The sequence below is a fragment of the Mirounga leonina genome, unplaced genomic scaffold (genome assembly GCF_011800145.1).
Source record: "Mirounga leonina isolate KUSES-001 unplaced genomic scaffold, KU_Mleo_1.0 Mir_94, whole genome shotgun sequence".
NCBI lineage: Eukaryota > Metazoa > Chordata > Mammalia > Carnivora > Phocidae > Mirounga > Mirounga leonina.
In genome coordinates, this window is record NW_023270855.1 from 34,589,025 (window position 1) to 34,607,519 (window position 18,495).

Here is an 18,495-nt window from a genome sequence, read left to right on the forward strand (position 1 = left end):
GGCCGGGAGGGTTTTGGAGGGAAAGGTGGTCTACGTTTGAGGAATGACAGTGAATCTGGCTGCCGGCTGCTTAGCAGCCCTGCTATGTGGTGGTGGCACCGGCTCCCTGGCTGGCTCTCCCCTCCTCCCATTTGGTTGAACATGTTTTTCTTCCAATGGGAGAGAAGGACCTTTCCTTGGCCAAGACGACTTCATCTCTGCTTCCAAACAAGCTATGGGCCAGGTGTTCCATGGCCAAAATCAATAATTGGGGCTTCTCCTAGTTGGCTAGGAACTTGAGCTGTTCCTGCGGTGCCTGGGTGGCTCAGTTGGTTAAGCGTCTGCCTTCGGCTCAGGTCATGATCCCAGGGTCCTGGGATTGAGTCCCGCATCGGGCTCCCTGCTTGGCAGGGAGCCTGCTTCTCCCTCTCCCTCTGTCTGCTCCTCCCCCTGCTTGTGCTCTTTCTCTGTCTCTCTGTCAAATAAATAAATAAAGTCTTAAAAAAAAAATACTTGAGCAGTTCCTGTGTGCCAGGCACTGTGCTAAGCCCTTTACCACATTGATCTAGTTAACTCTCATAGTAACTTTTGTATTCCCATTTTATAGATGAGGAAATTCAGGTGTGGAGAGGTGAAATGATGTGCTTAAGGTTCTACAACAAATAAAGGGCATAACTAGGGTGTGAAGCCACCACGTCTGACTTTAGTGCCCACTTAACATCTTCAAACTACAGTTAATGGCATCTGCATACAAAAACTACATTTCATGTGAGTAAAGATTTATTTACCTGTAGCTCAGAGAGCACCCTGATTTCCAGGTTTGCTACCCTGTGAGCACATTGAAGACTCTAGAAAAAAAAAGGCTCAGGGTTCCTGGGTGCTGGAGAAGGATGTTTTAAAAATGAGGAAAACCCGCCAACAGTGTATTAAAAATGGAGGAGGGGTCCCTGTGTCTTGCTCACCCCTGGAGCTTCAGACAGGGGAGAAACAGAATGTGGATCCATTCCCTGCTCAAACATGAGTTTAGTGAGTCCAGCTCCAGCTAAGGGCAAGTACAAGAACACAAAATCCTTTTGCTAATCTCTCCCCCAAGAAGGCGCAGATGAAAGGGAGGCATTAAAGCCTCTGAAACCACCAAAGCTGTTTGCCAGCAAAGAGATAAATCAAAAAGGTTTGAGATCTGGTTTGAATTTAATAATTACAAACGACTAATCAGGGGCCATTTGCTGTCAGGTCGGGAGCTGCACTCCCTCCATCAGTGCGTTTTTGCTGCTCTGGTCACTTGGTTATTAAATAGAAAAACCCTGTGATTAAATCACTGGGCTGTTCCAACACTAATCAATTCAATCTCAGCCATTTAAAATGAAGTCAGGCCTTGCATTTGCCCTGTCTTCTGTGAGAGGAGTGGGAACTCAGCAGACGTGACTGGAGGTATCCACAGAGCGTCCACGTAGACCCCCGTGTGCCGTGGGCAGCCTGAGGAGGGTCAGGCCGTGTCCCAGCTCGGTCACCCACCATCCTGCAGGATCCCCATCTCTGGTGCCCACCCTGCCCACCTCGCAATGTCAAATAACAAACAAAACAGCAGTGACAGCAGTTGTAATAGTAATAATAATGTAATAGTAATAGTAGCAATAATTACGACCATGTTTTAATCTTTTGCCATTTGCCTGGCCCTGTTCAAAGTATTTTATCTCCTATAATCCTTGGAATAACCCTGTGATGGAGAAATCAAAGCTTATAGAAGTGTTTTATAGACATTTATAGATCCCCACATTTGGAAACTGCCTGCCCATAGTAGGTCCTCAGTAAATAACTGTTGGATGAATGGATAAAGAAGTAACTTTATCACACCAAATAGCAAATGATGGAGCTGGATTTCAAATTCAGGTCTGTCTCATTTATGTTCCTAATCTCCATCAGGTATGTAGGTAAATGCCTTGTGAGCCTTTCTATATTGTTTTTTTTTAATTTTATTTCATTATGTTAATCACCATACATTACATCATTAGTTTTTGATGTAGTGTTCCATGATTCATTGTTTGCGTATAACACCCAGTGCTCCATTCAGTACGTGCCCTCTTTAATACCCATCACCAGGCTAACCCATCCTCCCATTCCCCCTCCCCTCTAAAACCCTCAGTTTGTTTCTCAGAGTCCATAGTCTCTGGTGGTTCGTCTCTCCCTCCGATTTCGCCCCCTTCATTTTCCCCTTCCTACTATCTTCTTTTTTTTTTTTAACATATAATGTATTATTTGTTTCAGAGGTACAGGTCTGTGATTCAACAGTCTTAGACAATTCACAGCGCTCACCATAGCACATATGCTCCCCAATATCTATCACCCAGCCACTCCATCAGTCCCACCCCCCACCACTCCAGCAACCCTCAGTTTGTTTGGAGATTAAGAATTCCTCTGTATTGTTTTAAAACATGTATTGTTTTAAATAGATGTTTACATTTATGATATATTTTTAATATATTAATTTAAATAGAGCACATATTGTTTTTAAACGATATGAAAAGAGAAATAGCATTGTGTGGCAGAAATTCTGGTCAGTGGTTTGGGAATGAGGCTGGCCCAGAAAGAAATCCCTGTCTTAGTATTTACTAATTTTGTGACCTTGAGTGAGCTCAAGTGTCCCTCACTGTAAAATGAGCACAGCAATACTTATTTAAACTGGGTTAAAGAGAAGCTTAACTGGAACAGTCCTTTAAGCACAGTGCTTAGCTCATAGCAGGTGCCCAGTTCCAGCATCCACTTCCCTTCCCTTATGTATTAGAAAGTACCCGGTGATTCTCCTTGAATTCTAAGGCTTAACACCTCAAGGGATCCCAAGATTTGAGCCCAGAGAGAATGGAAGCTGAGCCCTGTAGGATAAGATATTCAGGCTTGGACCAACTCTTCTTCCTCCTCCTCCTCTTCTTCCTCCTCCTCTTCTTCCTCCTCTTCCTCTTCTTCCTCTTCTTCTCCTTCTTCTCCTTCCTCTCCTCTCTCTCCTTCTTCTTCTTCCTCCTCTTCTTCGTCTTCTTCAAGATTGATTGATTGACTGATTGATTTTTAGAAAGAGAGAGGAAAGAGCATGCACACTGGGAGGGGCAGAGGGAGAGGGAGAGAAACAGACTCCCCGCTGAGCGCAGAGCCCCATGCAGGGCTCAGTCCCACAACCCTGAGATCATGACCTGAGCCGAAATCAAGAGTTGGGCGCTTAACTGACTGAGCCATCCAGGCGTCCCTTGGACCAGCTCTTCTGAACATTGATCAACTAAGGATAGGGTCAGTGCTCCCCATGGAGAGCTTACCCAGAACACTAGAAAAAATAGTTGTTTCCGGACCATTTACCAATGAGATTTAGTGGTCTGCCTTATGCTATTAGAAGGTAGCCAAACCTAAAGGAGATGGCCATCGAGTGGCCTGAAGAACAGTGATGCTTCATGAAAGTGGGTTGAAAGGAGCACAGGTGAAGATCTAAGGTCAACATAGCAGGATGGTTTTACCAGTAGTGAGTCTCAGAGTCCACTTGATCCATCCAGACATACTCCTATTTCCATCAGACCTCATATCCAAATATACAAACGGCTTTGCTCTTTTACAAATTAACAATGGGGACTCCTGCTTGTTTTTTGATTTGAGAAGCATGAGAGAGTTTTTCCAGCACCCAAGCACCTCTAGAAAGTGCCTTATCAAATATGTAACCTGCAGGGCTAAGGAACCAAACAGTACATTCAGACGCTCTGTTCCCATAAATTCCCTTCTGTAACTGCCTTTCCTGCCTGTCCCACATAGGCACCCAGGTGTTCAGACAAAGGGTTCAGGTGTCCATTAAGTTCACTTATAATTTGGTTCAGTTGACTATTCCCTTTCAGCTGAGGTATGTTACATACTTGGATTCCTTGCTCCTAAAGCACAGAGACTAAGTCCGCATGCCATTGCTGAGGGCAGTGCCTGGATATAGATGCCCTGCTCATGGGTGTGTCTCACCCTTGAAGAGATCTGACATTCCTTCTCATAGGAGGAGTGGAAGTCACCAGTGTCCCACTGGGACCCATGTTTGAACAGCCATGATTTCTTTTAACATGTCTACATATTTTAAGGAAAATAAATGCCCTCACTGGTAAGGAAAAAAAAAAAACTTTCCTATTTGAAAAACGAGAGTTGTAGCTTAAATGTGCAGGTTTTGAGTCTCCCAAGGAAATCTGAGGTTGAAGAATGTCAGCTTTCAGTAATCTTTGCTTTTGAGGTTTTGATTTAATTTTGGCAACCAGGTGGTTAGCGGAAGGGAAGGGTGTCACCTCAAAAACACTGGTCTCCTTTATTCATTCTTTCCTTTAGTCACTCATTCAGAAATTATTCATTGACCCACTGCACAGGGCACTGGGGTTTAAAGTCATGTGCTCAAATCAGTGTAGACTGCAGCACCCAAGGTGCTTTGTTTTCATGGTTGAAAGGGAAGTGGACTGTGCACTCGCTTCAGTAAATTTAACAAGAATAACAGGGTGGTTCCATGGCTCCTCCAATTGGCTGATGAGAACATGTGAGGCCAAGTGTGTAAATAAACAGTTCACACAGTGTCCTTCCTGCCTAGGAACCTCCCCTCCCCCCGTAACCTGACCATGGTTTCCGATGCACAGGGGAAGTAAAATGGTGACTTGGCTCATCCATAGCCTACCTGATAGCAGGCAGTGATAGTTTTAAAACTAGAAAGGACCTCAAAATGTTACCTAGGTGTACTATCTTCAAGGCCAATTCTTGTTTTGTTTTTGTTTTTTTCTTTTTTAGAGAGGGAGTGGGGAGGGGCAGAGGGAGAAAGAGAGAGAATCTTAAGCAGGCTCCACACCCAGCATGGAGCCAGATGTGGGGCTCAATCTCACAACCCTGAGATCATGACCTGAGCCAAAATCAAGAGGTGGACACCTAAGCGACTGAGTCACCCAGTGCCCCAAGGCCAATTCTTTAGTAGAATAGGTTATAAAGGTGTTTCCTCCCAAACTCCTTGTGCTCAACACTTTCTTAGACCATCTCTGTATGATGTGCCCTTCCAGAGTCTGGGACAGAACAGTGCAGTGGGGAAACACATAGCTTGGAGCCCAATGAATCTAGGCTCTGCCCCTTGCTAATTATAGAACTTTGGGCAAATCCTTGCCCTTCTCTGAGCCTCCATCTCCTCCTCTGCAAAATGGAGATAATATTTATTCCTGCCCACCTCCTGAGGTGGTAGTGAGGATCAAATCAGATCACGCATATGAAGATTTAGTTCTGTGATCGGCATGTAGTGAGTGTTTAACAGGCTAAAGCTGATTATTGTCAATATCAATCATTTTGGTGAAGTTCAAAATGAGTGCAGTGTCCTGCCACGCCCTCTGCTTTCTGAGATGCTCATTAGTCTATGTCTCCAGGATTTAAATTTCCCACTGGTGATTTCTTCCATGGACTGTTCTTTAGATCATTGTTATGAGCTCAGCTCTCCAATAATTTAGAAATTCCTAGGTGGAATTTAGAAGCTCCCGCATGGGATATGCAGCACATGCATGGGACCTGCACACCCTTCATCACCTGAGTTGACTGGGCTGGCCAGTCTGGTTGAAGGGGTGCCCATTTGGTCCCCTCCACTCCCTCTACCTGTGCCCCTCTTGGAATTGGGTAATTGGTGAAGACAAACTTCTCAAAGGGAGCAAGACCAAGGGCATCAACAAAACAATCAAATACTGTTGTAAGGGGTGTCAGCCATACACCAGATACGGTACCAGCTTCTGAAATGTGACCTGGACCGACAAGTCCTGCCTTCATGGGCTGATGTCTGATGAGAAGGTCAACCAAAAACCAGAAAACAAAATATTAAATTAAATTATCATTCTAAACTAGGTCTCCTTTGCTAGTCTCCGTCTCAGCATCTGACCCATTCACAGCAGAGATCATAATCAGTAATTATTTCGTTTTCTTGTTACTCCCAATTAGTGGGCAAGGAGCACAACTGGCTCATTCACCGCTGTCTCTCCAGACCCACAGCAGGGCTTTGCACATCAAAAGTGCTCAGTGGCCATAAAGCAAGTGAACAAATGACCAAGCGATACTTTGTGAAATTTTTGCTTCAGGCTCAGAATTTAAATATCAGGCTCCTTCTCCATTGCTGCAGTGGTCCTTGACCAACCCCTGTAACAGAAATTGAAAAGAAAATCCACGTTGATAATCCATTCAGCTTTCATTTTGTAAAATGTGTGGGTTTCTTAAGGAGATCATTCTATCCCAGATTAACTGGCCATGGCTTAATTAAAAAGGCAGCTAGAGGACATTTGTCTTCTGGATTTGACACTTGAGGCATGTGGAAGTGTCTGGGGCCAGGAGGGCTCTGGAGACTAGGTGCTGGGTAATGTGTTGAGTTGGTCTGGAGAGGGCTGCATGCCTATGGGGAAAAAAACTCTTATTATCCCCTCTCCTTCCCCAGGGTGGGCTTCTTGGGGTAACAGGTTACCATTAATGTGTAGCCTTGACAAAATTGCAGAGCTGTAGGAATGGAATTGTAGCACCCCGAAGTTCTCTAATCGGACAATACCGGGTAGCAGCATATATCTGTGTGGCTTACAGTTCGGGTAACACATGACAGGAACTGCCATTTATTGTGCACCTACTGTATATCAGGCCTCGTTCCAGCTGCCATATTCATATTATCTATGATCCTCATGACAGCCTGACCCTGTAGACATTATTTCCACATTAGAGATAACATCCCAGAGCCTCAGCCCCTCATGGCAGTTCCCAAGATCCCAGGTATAACACTAGCCTCTCAAGGCAAGAGTGGCCAGACTCAGGAAGGGCAGGGGCTGTCCTGGCAGCAGCTCTTCCCCTCTCGTACACCCCACACATGTTACTGACTGATTGAAGCATTCTCCCATTTGCTGTGCTACGTAGTCCTTCACATTGCAGCCTTCCCAGCAGATACTACCAGACATTCCGGAGAGCAAATGAGTTGTAACCTATTTGCCAAGTATGCTTTATGTGATGTGTGTGAAGGGTTCTGCCCCAGGAATTAGAATCCTGGATTCTGTAGCCATGTAACTTTGGACAAATTGTTTATCTCCCCTGGCTTCAGTTTATTTACCCTAGAATGGAAATTATCCCTTGACCTACTTGCCTCAAAAAGTCACCTTACAAATATTAACCAGTGAATTGGCTTCACTGACCCCACAGAGCTACTTTTAACTAGAGGATGAATCAGTGAGTATCAGATTCCTATGCAAACATGAAACATCCTCAAAAGTGGCAAGTGGCTACCAGCATCTTCTCAAGGCTTTCCCCAAAACCCCTGGAATAGAGTTCATTAACGCAGATTCTTGAGCACCATCCCAGATGGCTGATTCAATGTCGTGATTCCTGGCATTCATCTCTAAATCATTCCACTGCTCAAGTGGAATAATATATAGGATCTAGAACTCCACTACTCTGGATAGAACCAGGTGCACCTGTGGGGTTCTAAAGATCTAGGTAGCTGGCTCTGAAGCAAGAGGCCCTAGTCCCCTCCCAATATGTTTGGCAAACTTATTTACCTTCTGGCCTCTTCAAATGTCTCCTCTGAGAATACCTCCCCAACCCCCGCTGAAGCCAAACTGATTACTCCTCCCTGTGCTTCCAGAGCTTCAGACCCATGTTTTGAGCACCCATTGTGTACCAGGCACTCTGCTGAGTTCTAAAACGCATCACCTTATTTTTTTCCTCTCTCTTTGAGAATAGAAGCTAATGTCATCACCCCCACCTTAAGAATTGAGAAGGGGTAACTGAGAAAAGTGATGTGACTTTCCTAGGATGTTTGGATTTTACTGCATTATAGCTCATTCCTTTAGAGTCAGTCCCTCTTCAAGAATGTGAGTTCTTTAACTATGGGTGCTGCTGGTCTTTGCAGTCCCAGGAGCAAATGAAGGTCCAGGCTCGTGGTAGACGCTCAACAAATCTTCCTTGAACTGAAGCAAAATAATAGAACAATTATAGTGAGATAGACAAGGATGGCTCTGGTCACTTTCCACTGTCTGTCTGTCTCTCCTGCTCAGAATATGATAGAGGAGGAAGAGGTGAGCTTCTTTAGGGATTGAAGACTCCAGATGTCTCTGGACTCCATGGGAACTGCATGCCAGTGATTCTGGTCCTTCAGTAGGTTTCTGCCAAGTAGGATCAGGAGACTTAGCAAGTCACAAATTAGGGACTCAAGCAATACTTCCCTGGTTGGTTGAGCTGGGATATAGAAGAGAGGTGAACGTATCTCTGATGAGCTTTATTATGGTTTGTAGATGGAGTTTCTTTTCATTTTATAAGGAAGAAAATATATTTTCCACATCTAACCTGGCAGACTTCCTTGGTCATAAGGTCATTTCAAATTCAATTTTCTTCCGTTCAAGTAATGATTTTTCTTGGCGTTTATGGCTATATAATAGGAAGGTTGGAGATGATGTCTAAGGTTTGTTCCAGCTTTCTGGTTCTGTGATTATATTAGGACCCTAGATGAAGTTTAGGACAAATTTAAATTACCCAAGTACAAAGAGCTCTAAAAATGAAAGATCTTTAAGTGAATTTGATTTTCTTTCTAGGCTAGTTTCTTCTCCCAAGTTAGAATCTGAACTTTGTATCTAAATTTCTGAGCCTGGGTATATAGAGATATTTAGGAAAAAAGGAAATATAAAAAGAAACAAATTGTAGCAGCAGGAATAAGAACAATACCTTACCAATTACCTTAGAGTTTATAAAGCTTCCTGTGATTTCTTAGGCTTTCTTAGAATTGTTCGTTTACATAGGTTGGTTAAAGTTTTGGGGAAACATGATAGAAGTGACAAGGATTACATGTGCCGTTCAATTGATTGCTTTTTTTTCCCTTTCCTTAATCAAAGCCATAATCCCTGTCTACACTGAACTTTGTTTATCATTTGTTTTGCAGCGAAAACGCAAGCAGAGCACCCAAGATGAGGATGCTGTTAGCCTTTGTAGTCTCGACATAAGTGTAAGTACAGTGCTTCCTATTGTCTCTCCCATGAGAGCACCTCTAATCTCTAAATCTATTTGTTAACATGCCATGTGCTTTAAGGCGGCTTCCAGCTCCTGACAATGGAAGTTGTGACCTGGGGAGAACTCTTTTAAACATTTCAGTTGACTGGAGAAAGCTGAGTGGCCAACTTAAGCTTCTAAGCCAAGTTGTTTATTGCTCATATTTTTTTCTCTCATAAAATGAATTATGAAATCAGTGCATCTGAGTAGAATCTAGATGAATGCCACGGTGCCGTTTTAGAGGCTGGTTCCAGAAGATGGTCAGATGTTTGTCCCCCTTTCATGAAAGTTAATAAGTTGGCCCAACTCAGGCAGCCAGTGCTGGGAGAAGTCTCCAGCTGCATGACGGAGTGAGTGACTTGGGGTTTAACAGATCTTCATTTGAATCAAGATTCTACATTTACCATTAATGTGACACCTTTCCTTATATCTGTTTTCTCATCTGGAAAATAGAGATGAAAAGACTTCACCTAACAAGATTGTTGTGAGGATCAAATAAAACAATAAAAGTGAGATACCAAGCACAATTGCCTGGTACATACTAGACACCCACCAAATGTGAGCCTTGCTGTATTTTTCTTGAAAAGCGGAAGTTTACAAAAGATGTTTAATGACATGGTAGTCGAGTGCTGATGCTGATAGAGGTTAAGAGCTTACTTGAATTTGGGGGGCTATGTCCTGGGTGCTTAATTTCAGCAGCTTTCTTTGTATGGCCTCTTTGTTTCCCCAGCGACACAACTGGGAAGCCAACCTGGGCCTCTGATGCACTCATTACTCAAGGGCTGGGGGATGGATATTCAGGTCCTCTTGGGCTCCCCACATCCATTCATCTTGTGCACTTCCTTGGAGTGAGCTCATTGTGTGTGGTGGATCCATCCAACTTTAGGCTCTGGTCTTTCTCCACAGAAACCACTGATGCCATTGTTGTGAGATGAGAAAGCTTCTATGCTAAGAGTGAAGAGCTGAGTCATGGTCCTGGCTCTGCTTGTAACTAACAGTGCAACCTTGGCAAGTTGCTTCTCCTCTCTGAGCCTCAGTTTCCTCATTTGTTAAAAAAAGAGGTTTGAGATCAAGGCCTCTAAAGCCATTGTGAAAATTTGAAACTTTGTTGAACATGGATCATGGGGTTCTCATCTGACAACATTTATTTATCAGTCTAAACAATGCTTTTAGTTATTTTTAATTATTGCAGAATTTTGTGTGATGCAAATTGCCATGATGGAGTGATCCTGAGCTGGCATCTAATTAATGTACTTGGGCATCTTTTTCTCACCATATGGTATTTGTTCCAGTCTTTAGACCATCAGATTGATGGCATTGGACCAGTTTACTTGGATACCATGGTAACAGGACAAAAAATGATGTTCTTCTGGGTTTTACTTTACTCACTGAATGTTTTATTATTGACAGGTGAAGTCTAGGAAACGTCCCTTAGCAGCAACAAGTTTTTTTGTGTGTTTCAGTGTTTTTAATTTTGTGGTAATTATTAGGATCATTGACTTTCCAAAATGAAAGAGCTCTTATCCAACATATAGTTGCCCTCACACTTTGAAAATGAAGAGTAGAAGCCTAGGGAGATGTAGTGATTTAGGCAAGACTTTAATCTAAGATCACATCTCATCAAACATATTTCTTCAACTACATTTTATTATATTTATTTTTCAGGAAAACATGTCTCTAGACTTTTTTTTTAATCAAAAACCACGAACCTCTCTTATATGTAAGGATTATTTGCAATTATGAATTGTGATTGGTTTTTATGCTGATTGACATCGATAACCTTGCCTTCTCTTAAGATCACTTAAGTCTCATATAATCAACAATCTGACTTCTTTTCTCTTGGTGCAGCTGCAAAGGATATTTCTCTCTCTCTCTTTTTTAACCCTCTCATATCATGTTTTGTCATAATAAAGAGACTTGTATAGAAAAGAAATCTACCTTTATGTTTAGGGATTCAGCTATGGCCAGACTCCTTTCTAATTTGCCTGGCATTTTTCCTGAATCTTGGTAGACAGATTCTAGAACCTCAGCAGAGTTTCCTCCAAATATTGTCACATGGTATTATAATAATTGTAAAAGTTAGAAAGATCCTAGACTCCTAGAAGCTGTTGGAAGACATGAAAACTGGTGTGTTCCAGGTTCACTCACAATCCCAGTCATCTGGAAATGACAGGATGTGTGACAGATCCAGCCAGGGCCTCAGAAGAAGTGTAAATGATTTTTAGTCCCTCACACCTAACCAGCACTCAGTGGAGGTACATTGAATTGAATGAAGTGGTGGGTGGAGCCACTCATGAGAGATGTTTTACCATGAAGGCAACAGTGTCTAAATAAGTAGTTGAGTCCAATAAATGAATTGTTCTAATAAATAAATGGCCTTTGTAGGCTACTTGAAGATGCTTTAAAATGGTTGATATCCAGTAGTCACAGTCCCTTAACTAACCAGCAGCATTACTGAAGAGTTGCTTGAGCCTGTTTCTATGTGTCGTGGAAAGTATCTGAAAAGAAGGTGGGTTCTGACTAATGACTCATACGGGAGGATGTGAGGGCTTGGGAAAGTAATATTAGTAACTCTCAATTTTGATTCCATTTAATAAGTGGAAAGATATTCATCAGATGTGTGCTTTCAACAAGAAGTTACTAGATGAAGGGAAGGGGTCCCTAGGGGATCATGGTCAAGTTTCCATTGTGGTCCAGCCCATTGCTGCATGCACAATGAGCTCTTAGTATGTACGTATTGCTTGATTAGTTTTTAAAAACAAAAAAACAGTGAACCCTCCTAATGTGTAGTAGAATTTAACACATACAGCCCTGTTAAAGAAATATATCTGTCACATAGAGTTGGGAGATGTTAACACAGATGAAGTCTTCCCCCTTTGATTAAAAAGTATGTATAGAGCCCCTCAGGGTGTGTGAGTGATAACACCAAACATTCCTACTGACATCTTGCTTTACTTTAAAGCCTCAAATGACGATTCTGTTAGGTGCCTGGAAGGGAGTTTTCCTTCTAACCTCCTACTGAACTTGGGCTTAGAGACCAAATAGAAGTGCGTAAGCTAAGAAAAGAGCTTATTCTTACAGACAGGGATCTTCCATTGTTTAGGGGGTCATGGACTCTTTTGGGAATCTGGGCTCCAGAAAATTTTACAAGATTGATGTGTGATTTCATGGGCCCCATGAGCTCAGCCAAGACCCATGTTAAGAGTTCCTTCTTAAAAAGGGAATTGGAAGGGTCTTAAGGCATGGTGATGTACCTCCAAAGAATTATTCTCCCACCCTCCACCCCCAGCACTTGGTGAAAATAAGTGGTGATGGAATGTCCATACTAGTTGATGCTATAATTGTTCTCTGATTTTTCCCACCACTTTACCCAAGCCACTGGCTGAGCCCCCAGCTTCCTGGCAGAATAGAACACAAAATATTCCAGAAAAAAAAAAAAAAGGCAACCTATACTTTTGAGAACAAATTGCAGAGTGGAGAATGCTCCTAGCAGCCGCCTACAAATCTCTTCTCACGTCAGAGGATGTGAGTGGGATGGTTTCAGGGACATTGCTTCCCCCACTGCACTTTTCTGGTTTAACTTCTAACGGGGGAGAGATGCCTGAGTGAAGAGCCAGGGTTCATGGTGTCCCAGGAAACAGGGTGGTGGAAAAGTCAGGTTTGCTCCTGATGGAGGGCACTGCTTAGCACCAAGGATCCTCTCTTAAAAAACAAATGAGTTCTGGGGTGGGTATAAAAATAGTTTCCAATGATAACAACAGTGTAAAAGATGAAAAGGAATACATGTTCTTTGTAGAAAATTTGGACACTGTGAATAAGAGAGGTCATTAATAATCCCACCTCAAAACAGTAGCTACATTTTGATGTATTACCTTCTTGGCATTATATACACACTTGAAAATTTCTCATCATGAATATTGCAGACATACAAAATGGCACTGAGGTTAATATAAAATGTAGCTACCAATGCAACTGAGGAAATGTGCTCTTAACAGCAAAGCAGAACCCCTTGCTCTGCTGAGTTTAATGTTTATTGTTGCCTTGCCTGTCTATAAACTTGCTACACACATGTATCCCTAAGTAGCATGTATACTTAAGTTTATATAAGCACAATTTTTTAAAAATTGGGATCATAACACATACTAATTAATCCTGAATTTTTTACTTACTACATTGAGATCATGTCACCACATCCTAAAATATTCTTTAAGAACGTTATTTTTAATAACCATATAGTACTTTGTCACATGATGCACCAATTTTTTTTAACTAATCCTTCATTGGATATTTAGATAAAATATAACTTTTCACTATTATAAATAATAGTGGCAGGCATTTAAGAATATCTGTGTAATCTTATATCAGGAGGATAAAATGGATAAAATATGAAATTCCTGGTTGAAAGGGTACAAATACTTTTAAACCCATGAACAAGTCTGTACCCCTTCTGGAAGTGAGATGTGGAAATTCAGTTCAGAGCAGGTGAGTCTTGTTCAGAAACTCAGAGTAGAGATTTTTCTCAGGTTGCTCTGGCCATTTCTCTTTCAACTGTATTGCTGGTCCCTTGCTAAGTACATGACTTTGTATGGGGTATTTGCTTATACTGCCTCTTTGGGAAGAGCCCTCCTGTAACCCCTGGCGGGGTCCAGGCCCCTCTTGTGACTGGTAGAGATGGGGCTGAACCATGACTGGGGTGGGATAAGATCCACTTAATCCACACAACTGCCTGTCACCCCAGGTGTTAGCATACCCTTTTGAAGATGAAGGAACTGAGCCTCAGGGGCGCCTGGGTGGCTCAGTTGGTTAAGCGACTGCCTTCGGCTCAGGTCATGATCCCAGGGTCCTGGGATCGAGCCCCCGCATCGGGCTCCCGGCTCAGCGGGGAGCCTGCTTCTCCCTCTGACCCTCTCCTCTCTCATGCTGTTTCTCTCTCGCTCACTCTCTAATAAATAAATAAATAAAATCTTTAAAAAAAAAAAAAAGAAAAGAAAAGAAACTGAGCCTCAGACAGATAAGCAATTTGCTCAAAGTCCCAGCTTATTGTAGGTTCAAGCCCAAGATGGTTGGATTCCACAGCCTCCCCACACAGCCTCCAGGCCGGGAAGAAGATGAAAACATTTAGCTTGGTAGCTTCTGGTAGTAGATGACGTATAGGACATTCGGCTCCTCTTATTGGCAAAGCACCTTTGAGGTTTATGACATTTTTGTTGCCTGTGCTTTCTGATGATTTACCCTGTTCTATGGATGCTCAAAGCACAAGAATGGATATAGAAAGGGGACAGAGCTTTCTTGTCTCGATTAACCTAAATGACGTTTCATTGCTAGGACATGTTAAGGCAGACATGGAATAGCAGTAGGGATTATTTTATCTCTGCTCAGCAGAGTCCAGATAATTAAAAAAGATACCATTGCTGCGGTTTGCTTTCTCTTGGTCTGTTCTGGAACTTGCTAACTGGGAAAGAGAGATTAGCCTTGCCCTGGCCAGCATGGGGCCTTGATGAATTACCTGGGAGAGTTTCATAAGGCTCTTATCGCCGAGGAGACCAGGCCTGCACTGAGATTGGGTCTTCATGAATGTATGCTTATATTTAACCTGTTGGCATGTGTGTTCTATTTTGGATTTATGATCTGCTGTCGCTGGCTGTGAAATTGCTTGGGCTTAGTGTAGTGGACACCCTATGTTGTGTGCAAGGTTTTACTACCATCTCTAATGGCAAATGTGCTCGTTGTTGACACTAGACACATTCGGTCTAGCCTTTGGCCTAATTGATTATTAGGTGATGGGTTGTGATAATCACTGTGATCTTTGATCTACCTCTTGAAATGTACAGTGACAATGAAATTCTAAGGAGCTTCAGGACACTCTCAGAAGGTAATTGATGTAACAAAGTGTCAATCATCATTTACTACTCCCTTCAAAGTGACGTTGATGGGACCCATGTTAAATGAGACTTCTCATGCTCTGAGAACACCTGTTTGTTTGAATTTGTCATGAGAATCACACTATGGGAGCTTAGAGACTGAACACTGCTCTGTACCTCGGTTTCCTCACCTGTAAACTGAAATCAAAACAGTGCCCCACCTTAGGGTTGTGAGGCTTAAAATGAGTTAGTTCATGTAAAACACTTAGGACCTGGCCCACAGTAAGTATGAAAATACTAGCTGTCATTCTGTTGATTTCATAATACAAAATTGCCTTTGTGGTTAAATTTAAGGATATTTATTGTTGGCACAAGCAATCCGTAAATAGAACTGATAGCGAATTTTTTTTTTTAAAGATATATGCAAGGAGTCTTATTACAGCATTTTTAAATAATAGCCAAAGGCTGGAAACAGCAAAAATATCCAAATTCTATAGTGTAAAACACAATGACAGAGCACATAAAATATAAATTATGTTCCTAGATGTTTTTATATATTTGTCCACGTGAAGGAATAAGCAAATGGAGGAGCATGCACTGCATTGTGGACAGTGGCTTTTTGGAGGATGGAATTATGAGACGGGAGCTTCAGTTCCTGGGTTCTTGACCTTTGGCACCTTGGGAAACCTATGAATTCCCCTGCCCCCTAGAAGGCCATCTCTATGTGCCTAAAATTAAATACATAAGATGACAACAAAACCCACTTATATTGAAATGCAGCTATCAAAATCTTTAAATTACACATTTGTGGTAAGAGTTACACATGTGCTTCTTAATTAATGCTTTAAGTAACAAGATCTGGCAATAAGTCCAATAACTAATACACCTTCTACTAGATGATATTTTGAAATACCTGCACCAACCACTCTGTGGTTTGAAAATATATTGATTTCTATGGTGACAAAGTCACGGGTCTGCTAATGCTTCTGTGATCTGTCGCCTTCATTTACACTGGAAGAAAATGCTAGATTTCAGCTGTTAATGAAACTAAAGATGTATTTTTTTTCCCATCCAAGTGCACAGATGCCCTGAATTTTGTCCATGCACTTCTTGGGGGGCTGAGAATTCTAAATTAGGAATTCTTGGTTACGACACTTGATCTGCTTTGATAGGTCTTTTGCATTGTATTACTTTTGTAATTCAAATGACTGAAGTAAAAACTGCAACAAATATAATTAATTTTGGCCTGTTGGTGTGTGAGGTTGTAAGTGTTTTAAAGGAGAGAATGTAAAATGTTGTATAGAAGTAAGGGGCTGGAATAATGATGATAATGTTTTTAGGAAAACCTTGCAATAACCATTAAATCAATTCTCAACACTTGGATATAGGTTTTTCTTTGATATCACCTTAGCTTTTTGAAATAGATTAATTGAGGGGTGCCTGGGTGGCTCAATCGGTTGAGCATCAGACTCTTGATTTCCGCTCTGATTGTGATCTCAGGGTCATGAGATTGAGCCCTACCTCGGGCTTGTGCTCAGTGGGGAGTCGCTTCAGATTCTTTCCCTCTGCCCCCCACCCCCCCCCCCCCACCGCTCAGGTGCACTTGTATACACCTGTGCACTCTCTCTCTCTCAAATAAATAAATCTTTAAAAAAAAGAAATATATTAATTGAGTTACCCCAGTATTTTAGTAGAAGATCTTTTCTGCTTCTTCTGTTATTAGAAAAAATAGTCTTAGTGTAGAAAAATGTTTTTATTTGTTAGAGATGAATTCTAAAGTATTTAGGGATAGAATGTCATTATATTTGAAATTAACTTTGGACCTCTTTAGCATAAAATATGAAATGAATATTTTAAAGAGAAAAACAATTTTATTTTTTATACACAAGTAATTCTGCACACATTTCCATCATTAAAAAAAAATCAAACAACAGCAATAGAACTAACAGCCCCTTGATGATGCCCTGGTTCCACGTGTCTCCTCAGGTATAATCCTGGTTATCAGTTTAGTCTCCTTCCAGGTATTTAGACCTAGTTAGACATATAGATAGAGATATAAAAATTAGCTTGTGGTAGCTTTTTACAGACATAGGTGTTGCCATTTTTTATTTTACTTTGCAATTTGTTTTTTTCTCCTTTTAAATAGCCTTTATTGTTTAAGAGCAGTTTTAGATTCACAACAAAATTGAGCAGAGAGTACAGAGAGTTTCCGTACATCCTCCCACCCTACACATGCAGAGCCCTCTCCCCCATGATCAACATCTTCCACCAGAGTGGTACCTTTGTTATTGTCAATGAACCTACACTGACACATGATCATTACCCAAAGTCCATAGTTTACATTACACTTCACTCGATGTTGTACCTTCTGTGGCTTTTGACAAAGGTGTGATGACGAATATCCACCATTATAGCATCTTACAGAATAGTTTCACTGCCCTGAAAATCCTGTGCTCAGCCTATTCATCCCTTCCTCCCCCAGCCCCTGGCAACCACTGATCTTTTTACTGTCGCCACAGTTTTGCCTTTTCCAGAATGTCATACAGTATGCCTCTTCAGACTGGTTTCTTTCACTTAGTAATATAAATTTAAGTTTCCTCCATGTCTTTTTTGTGGCTTGAGAACTCCTTTTTATCACTGAAATTGTATTTCATTGTATGGCTGTACCACAGTTTATCCATTCACTTATTAAAGGATATGTCTTATTTTTTTGACTACTGCTTATTATTGCATAAAACAAATGGATCATAGTTTACTTTAATATGATTCTCCATGATTTTAACATGATTCTCCATTGAGGGGCACTATTGATGTCCAGTATTTTCTAGTTACAAAGACCATCTCATACTCCAGAGCAAGCAGTAAGATAAATACAAAAAAAAGTGCCTGTAGACACTTGCTATTTTAATGTTAGTATGAAAAATGTTAAATTACTATTTTTGTGGTTCAGATTCCTGTGCTCTTTTTTGTTCTGCTTCCATTCATGGACACCAAAGAAAAGCAAATAGATAAAAACCATACTGTTATCAAATGCAGATCTGAACAGGCTGTGAGCATTGGAGAAGGAAAGTTATTTTGTCTCCGTCATGTGTGCGTCAGTTAAGCAAACGTATATGAAACCTTTAAATATATATATCCAGAAGCATATTCCTTCTGAGTCACCCATGGTTCAAAAGAAAGAAAAGGAAGGAAGGAAGGGAGGGAGGAAAGAAAAGAAAGAAAGGAGGAGAGGAGGGAAGAAAGGAAGGAAGGAAGGGAGGGAGGAAAGGAAAGAAAGAAGGAAGGGAGGGAGGAAAGGAAAGAAAGAAGGAAGGGAGGAAAGGAGGGAAGGAAAGGAGGGAGGGGAAACTGTAGTTGTGTATGCAAAGAGTAAATTTGTGATATTGACAAAGTTTATATCTCAACTGCCTTTAAAATTTTGCAGTTTATCAGTAGCTCTATTTTGACTGAGATTATTTGTGGTAAAAAGTCACCAGAAAATAATTGTTCATAAATACTTTTGCTTATGATTTTTTTTCCTAAAATGTAGCCTAGGTCTGTCCACCTAAAAATTATGTAAATAGTCTTGGTTAGGAAGTTCCATCCGGGCTTCCGTTCCCAGCTAATTGAGTTTTTCCCCAAATGACTTACA

At 41.5% G+C, this 18,495-nt stretch overlaps 1 protein-coding gene across 3 annotated transcripts in view; it reads left to right on the top strand.

The window, feature by feature from the left end:
* Positions 1-18,495, top strand: part of ARHGEF3 (Rho guanine nucleotide exchange factor 3) — a 297,522-nt gene that overhangs the window by 147,404 nt on the left and 131,623 nt on the right. For all 3 annotated transcript variants that reach the window (XM_034997541.1, XM_034997540.1, XM_034997539.1), the window contains one exon: positions 8,897-8,959. In XM_034997541.1, coding sequence (XP_034853432.1) covers positions 8,897-8,959 — 63 coding nt within the window. The remainder of the gene's footprint in view (positions 1-8,896; positions 8,960-18,495) is intronic.